Source organism: Triticum dicoccoides, chromosome 7B (assembly GCF_002162155.2).
Source record: "Triticum dicoccoides isolate Atlit2015 ecotype Zavitan chromosome 7B, WEW_v2.0, whole genome shotgun sequence".
Classification (NCBI taxonomy): Eukaryota; Viridiplantae; Streptophyta; class Magnoliopsida; order Poales; family Poaceae; genus Triticum; species Triticum dicoccoides.
Genome location: NC_041393.1, coordinates 476,508,475 through 476,515,430, shown reverse-complemented (window position 1 = coordinate 476,515,430; position 6,956 = coordinate 476,508,475). Strand labels below are relative to the sequence as shown.

General features: G+C 48.8%; 1 protein-coding gene across 1 annotated transcript; it reads right to left on the bottom strand.

Moving 5' to 3' along the window:
* Positions 1 to 1,965: 1,965 nt before the first annotated feature.
* LOC119339013 (LRR receptor-like serine/threonine-protein kinase HSL2) lies at positions 1,966 to 3,092 on the bottom strand. The gene is made up of 2 exons (XM_037611202.1): positions 2,363 to 3,092; positions 1,966 to 2,285 (listed from the first exon to the last, which is right to left on the bottom strand). The coding sequence occupies exons 1-2, from the start codon at positions 3,090 to 3,092 to the stop codon at positions 1,966 to 1,968; spliced, it is 1,050 nt and encodes a 349-aa protein (XP_037467099.1).
* Positions 3,093 to 6,956: the final 3,864 nt, after the last annotated feature.

Below are 6,956 nucleotides of genomic sequence, written 5' to 3'. Positions count from 1 at the left end.
TTGAGGAACACGTAGTAAATTTGATGGGATTAATCTTATGTAACAAGTTTTCAATCAGATTACGCATTGTATTCACTGATGTCGCCAACCAAGTAATGTTAGCAGTTGGGCTACGTCGTGACCCTTCTAAATCTGTAACATATTGGCACCCAATCATGTCACCATATATTTGCGTAAATACTTATTAGTAAGGGTAACTAATTCAAGGGGAAGTTCTCCATATAGCAGTACAATTCTTGAAATTTTGCATCATAAGTCTATACCATGAAATGAATTGCCATGTTGTCTCAATTTAACAAGTAGAGTATGTGGCTTCATATATTTTTATCAGTCCCTAACTCTATAATGCCAAAATGGATGGGCACAGCAACGCGCGCCATCAATGATCTAGTCTGTTTGGAGCGATGCCACTAGTGAACCTATGATCCGGGGGTCTCCCCTATGTAATGAGCTACAGTGATCATTATCATTAATCTAAGCTATATTGGTTAACTAGCCTTGATCACCTTTGATCCATATCTCATTTCAAATTCCACTTTGAATTGAATTTCAAATTATAAGTGAAATAAAGAAATTCACCAACAAAAAAAAAATGTTCATAGTGTTGCAAATAATCCCCGAATAATTGTCATGGTGAATCCAACATTTAATAAAATATTTAAGTGCCCTAAAAGAATTAAAACAGGGGCCAAAACAATATTTTAATTGCTTTTAAAATTATAAAAGTTCCAAACTATTTTAAATAAATGCCAAACTGTTTTGGAAGTGGCCTAAATTGCAATACTAATTAAGGTGCAAGTCTCATATTTTATAAAACTAAATTACTTTTGAAAATAAAAATAAAACATAATTTAATAAAGGAAAACATGAATAAAAGGAAAAACAAAAACAAAAGAAAAACAAAATTGGCACTGTGTTGGCCCAGCCGCGCACAGTGCCGGCCCAGCTCACCGACCGGGTCGGCTACTACCTACAGTAGCCGACTGAGCAGCGCGCGCCCGCACCGTTGGTCGCTGCCGGACCACCTCGATTGCCACTGCCGCGGAAGGATAAGGCCGCCACGAGGATTTTTGCATCTGTAATTCTTTTTTGTTGTTTCAAGAGATCATTATTTTTCCTTGCAGTAACAATGGACCCATGACAAGAAAACAGACAATCTACATGCCCCAAAAGCAAAAGAGGCAATGGGATAGGGAACAATGGATGTGGGATATGCATGAAGATCACAAATATACATATATGTTTGACAAATGTTCAACCGTTGGAATTATTCCCCCATAGCAACGCACATGCAATTTTCTAGTTTTAATAACAATGCTTATAGAGATAACTTTGGGAACAATCCTAGACCGTATCCTAATAATTATTTGAACTCTTATGGATATTCTTACGGGGAACTCTTCCAACAAAACTAATAAAATACTTACTGATCTTGAATATGTCATTAAAGATTTCATTGATTCTCAAAGGAAAAACTTTCTATATGAAAAAAAACGCATTTTTCATAGCTTTCCAATGCCATATGATTTGCGTTAATCCGTCAAATCATTTTCAAAGAAACGCAAAAATACGTTTTGGCCAGAATTTCATCATTTTTAAATTACTCTTAAACTGTACGGATGGAACCAAATGCGTTGTGAGTGTTTTTTACAGTACACTATAAGTGTACAGTATGCGGTGCGAATCTTATGTACTTACTGGACTTGTGTTCGTACACAAAAATTTCAACTGTAACAATGTCGACACAACAAGCAATAATATAGTGGGCCCTTCCGCTTAAGAGTAGATATATTGCTGTACTCCCTTCGTTCCTAAATTTACGTTTTTCTAGAGATTTCAATATGGATACATACGGATGTATATAGACATGGTTTAAAGTCTAAATTCATTCATTTTGCTCCGTATGTAGTCCATATTAAAATCTATAGATATCTAAGAACGGAGGGAATATACAGTGAGACTGAATCAGCGGCCACGATTGCGGAGGCGGCAGAGGACCTTGGGCATGGCTGGCCTCTCCCGCGGGTCCTTGGCCGTGCAATCCACGCCCAGCCTGAACATGGCCGCCATTTCCTTGTGGTACCGCACTCGATTCGGGATACCCATGTCAACGACGTCGCTGAAATATCCAGCGTTCTCCATCAGGCGGTTGCAATGTCTCCATGCCCAGGTTGCCAAGTGGCCGTCCACACCCGCTTCGTTGGCCACCCGCCCGGTGACGAGCTCAAGTAGCAGCACGCCGATGCTATACACGTCGACCTTCGCGGTCACCACGGTCGCATATTCTGCGTCAATTAAATTGATCCAGACAGTTAAATTGTGGCAGTACTACTAGTACAGTTGAGCCGTCCAAGTCTCTCACCTGGAGCCGTGTACCCGAATATGTTGCCGGCGGTGAGCTCCGAAACCGGCACTGGTTGGTCAGGCCCGGCAAGGCTGATCCGTGCAAGATCAAAACCCGCGAGCTTGGGGTTGCGATCACTGTCTAGCAAGATGTTGGTGGAGTTGATGTTGTGATGCACGACGGTGTTGTTGCGTCCGTGGTGCAGGTAGCAGACCGCTCGGGCGATGCCTACGGCGATGGCCCGCCTCGTCGGCCAGTCCAGCGGGGGGCGCTGCCGGCCCCCCTCGGCCACGGGGTGCAGCCACTGGTGGAGGCTGCCGTTCTCCCCGTGGGCATACACGAGCAGGATGGAGTCGTCCCTTCGAATGCAATCTGCAAGACTGATGATGTTGCCGTGGCAAATGCTGCCCAGCAAGTTCACCTCTTTCTGGCATCGGTCGTCAAGACTGGCGTCCACGGTTCCACTCTCGTTCTGCAGCTTCTTCACGACCACCGCCCTCGATGTGTCATGCGGCTGAACTCGGTACGTTGCCCTGTACATACCGTTGATGTTGCTCATGGCACTGTCGTCACCAAGGTCGTTGACCATGTCAAGCTCATTGTAAGACAGAGCGTCATAATTGCTTCTCTTGCGGCACCGGAACAATCCGTTGGACGAGAATGAATTCATCGTCAGCGCCTGCACCTCCACGCCGTGAATAGCAACAAACTTCTGCCATTTGGCCCACCAAAATGTTCGTGTCAGCATGCAATGAATTGCAACCGTAAAAGTTATCGATATAATTTTGTCGCAAAATGCATCAGAGTAATGAGAAGACTACAGGACAAGAATGAATTCAGAACATGGCCCCGTGTCGCTCCCAGAGCGACATGGGGAAACCCTGTCCCTAGCCGTCCACCACTGCCGGCCCTTCCTCTCCTTCACCTCCTCGCTGTCGCCTGAAGATGTGGCCACACAAGGGCCGTGTCATGGACGGCGTGTCACACCTGCACCAACTGGTGGTGCCACGGTGGACTAGCTGGACCAATTGGAGCACATGAGACAAGTCATCGAGCCAAGTCAGAGTGGATGACAGCGCCTGCGTTGGCGAGTGAGGCATGTGTTGTGTGTGTACTTCCTGAACCTCATCCTGTACTCTGAACCTAATCTTTCCTCTGCTGCAAATAAAGCTCTCCTCACTCGCTCCTTCTCTGTGATCTCATCCCCTTTTCCCTAGTGCAATCCCAATCGAGTCCCCGGATTCGTCATAACTGGTATCAGAGCAGATGGTTTGGATGGCGGAGCCGTGACCTCGCTCCAAGCCGAGCTAACCCTGTTTGGGATTTCGCATCGATTTGCCGGATCAGATCAACACCTGAAGCAGTGCATGTTATAGATTGATCAAGGAAAAGGAAAGGTGCGGTGGAGGAAAAATTTTGGCAGGAATGAAGGAGCCACTCTTCCCCGGGAGATTCTAGACCGAAGCGGTGGTCTCCTCTTCTTTTCAGTCAGGCGATAGCCCTGCAGCGCATCGTATGCTTTCCCCTGTTTTGGCGGAGTAGCCACTGAGGCTCCTCGGGGTGGTGGCCCGGCAAGGGGGCACACCCTTGGTCCTCGGTGGTGCGGCATGGTCGCATCGCGATCATCAGTGGCCCTCTTGGCAGCAGCTTCGGCTGGCCCTGGGCGTCCTATCGAAGATCCTCGATTTGGGTTCTAGATCTACCGACGGCAGTCCGTGTCTTCTCCGCGGTGAGGTAATTGGCGTCGGCAGTGGGTCTCTTCGACAAGCCGGCCAAGGGCTTGGGTCATGAGATCGTTGACGATGGCGGTGCCTATAAGCGTCAGAGACGTCGATCCAAATGCTTGTCGGAGGCGGCGTCTTCGTTGTCCTAACAGCGGAAGCGTGTGTAGAGGCCATGACCTATCGTGGCGCAGCTGCTTGGCTTCCTCCGCCATCAAGTGCCGTGTCCCATCGGCTGCCGACGCCACCCCGGTCCGCCCGCCTCTCCCCCTATCTTCGCCGGCAACGAGGGCAACGGCGTGCAGCCACTCGGTGATGCCGATCTTGACAAGTAGATCGCTGAGGCGGTGCCAGCAACACGCGTACATCTCTGCGGTGATCTTGGATTGGTCGATGGCTAAAGGTCTCCGCGAGCGCGGGTCCGTGAGGACCTAGTCCGACGTCGCGAACGCGACAAGTTGCGTCGCTCCCACTACTCCGCCTCCCGCGTCGCCGGCTAGACCGATGCCAGGGAGTTGTGCGATGACGTGTTGTCGCCGTTGCCGCGTTCAAGGTAATGATGAGCCGCCTGCACGCGTACGTGAGCGTCTGAGGGGGCTCCTTCTTCATAACGACTAGGTACTGATGGCGCGGCTATTGCGGTGCCCTCTCCTTATCGCACCACGCCAGTCAGCCATAGCAGCGACAATAACTCCTCCTTTACGTGGCGTCCGATTTAGATGCCACGACAGTGCGTGGGGAGAGCCGCTCCTTCTTCACTTCATGTTTGACACGGTGATGAGGCGGCAAAGATGGCGCCGGGCCGTGGTCATGGAGGAACCACTCAAACCGGACCTCCAACTGTTGCTTGAAACCATCGGCTGTCGTAGGGGCCCCGGCGAGGTGGGGAGCTAGCTGCTCCTCCTCATCATTCGAGGAGATCATGACCTCATCCTTGGACGGCACAAAGGAGAAGGGGAGTGTGTGTCGCGGCGCCACCTTCGGATGGAGATCACCCCCCACCCACCGTTGCCAATAACCATCCACACCCGACTGACATCCATTGGCGCCGGAGATGATCAGACTGTATGTGAAGAGGAGCAAAGAGGGTTTGCGAAGAGGACACGAGATGCGGCAAGAAGGGCGCCAGAATCCTGCTTAAATAGGCCAGCCACACGAATCGACGCTGCTTGCGCAACAAGCAGAGTAGGCATTTCAGTCGCCACGTCCACATTGATGCGACGCTGCCCTCCCATCCAGTCACATTGCTCCGACGTCAAAGTGGACGAGTCACTTCTGCTCTAGAGCAGCTGACCGGCATCAATGTACGGTCTAAGCTTCGGCAATGGTTTGAGCGAGGGAAGGCTTTGATGGGACCATGTTGTTGGCCGCATACATGGCACAAGTCCAGACGTCCGCAAATCTGCCCAGCTTTGGTTCTGGTTTGCGGGAAATCATACGTGTCGACACATCCGCACACATATGTGGCACTGTGTTGGGGTGGCAAAAGATGTTGGAACGCATCGGTGTGTACACTTTACGGCATGGCGTTGCATATGCCCTAACGCGCACTATTCACAAAAAAACATAAAACCTCTTTTTCAAATGAAAAGAAAAAAACTTACGCCCTGGCAACATAAATTCATCGTAGATAATGGTGCAGTGCCTCTTCGTTGAACACAGCAGTCAGTTTGTTGTCCACCCATGTGCAAACTGAAGCCCGTTCTCTCTCGGGCCTCCGATACTTCTTTTTTGCATGATAATAGCATAAATCACCTAGACATTGATTTGATAAAACTGAAAAGACAACAGAATGATAGCTTTTTTTAAAAAAAAAACAACCAATAAAGAGAAATAAAATCAAGATCAAAGAATCCCGTGAGCTTGATACCATAGCCCGTCACCTTCCTCTGGCATCACCACAACAACAAGCAAAGAAAAGATGATGATTCCCCTCCTCACTCAAGCTCGACTCGGCTCCATCGCTTATATGCAGCTTTGTGGACCTCCAAGGTGGCTCATCAAAGATGAAGCTATTGCCATTGAAAAAATCAGACCGGGGCAACACCCCAGACATGCCATCAAACTTCAAATCTGGCACCCCGCATGACTAAGACGACGAAAGAGAAAACCGTATCTGCTTGCTACAGACCATAACCCAGCACACGACCCACCATTTTCCATGTGCCGCCGATGCAGACCACAATCTGCATCCGCTCCTGTACTATCTCCCAAGCTCTGCACTGGCGCTGGAAGCAAACGATGTTTGGTAGAGCCCGAGGACACAAGTCCATCAGCACGATGTCGTCGCCACGCCATCCTTACTTGAACAGAATGATTCCAAATCCAACCACAACGCGGAACGCATCGTCGGGAAGGATTTGAAGATCCTTTATTCAAAGCTACCATCGCCAACGCCGAAGCCAAGACGATGAACAACCCCAAATCTAAGCTACCAAGGCCTAACGATCCATGTGCATGGATCCGACGACAAACGACCGAGGCTGTCGGGCGAGGGGAGCCGCCGGAGAACGACTGTGGAAGAAAATTCCTTGGCGACTAGAGGTGAGATCGCCTTTCGAAAACGATAATGTCGGCCGGCAAGACAATGTTAGAATTACAAATCACCGCGTGTCACCGCCTCCCACATGCTGACGGCGGCCGGTTGTCTGTTCTTTCATGGCCCACAGCTCACAAGTCCCCACGGGCCTATGATATTTCATTACGCTGATATGGACATATTATAAATAGAGATACCATGGATTTAACGGACCACACAAAAAATTATTTGTTATATATAAATACGGAATCACAGGAAAATGTATAAGTTTATACATCAAATATGTGCATGTAGCCAATTGCATATTTTCTAACAACCAAAATTACACAAAACATTTATACGCCATTTCATG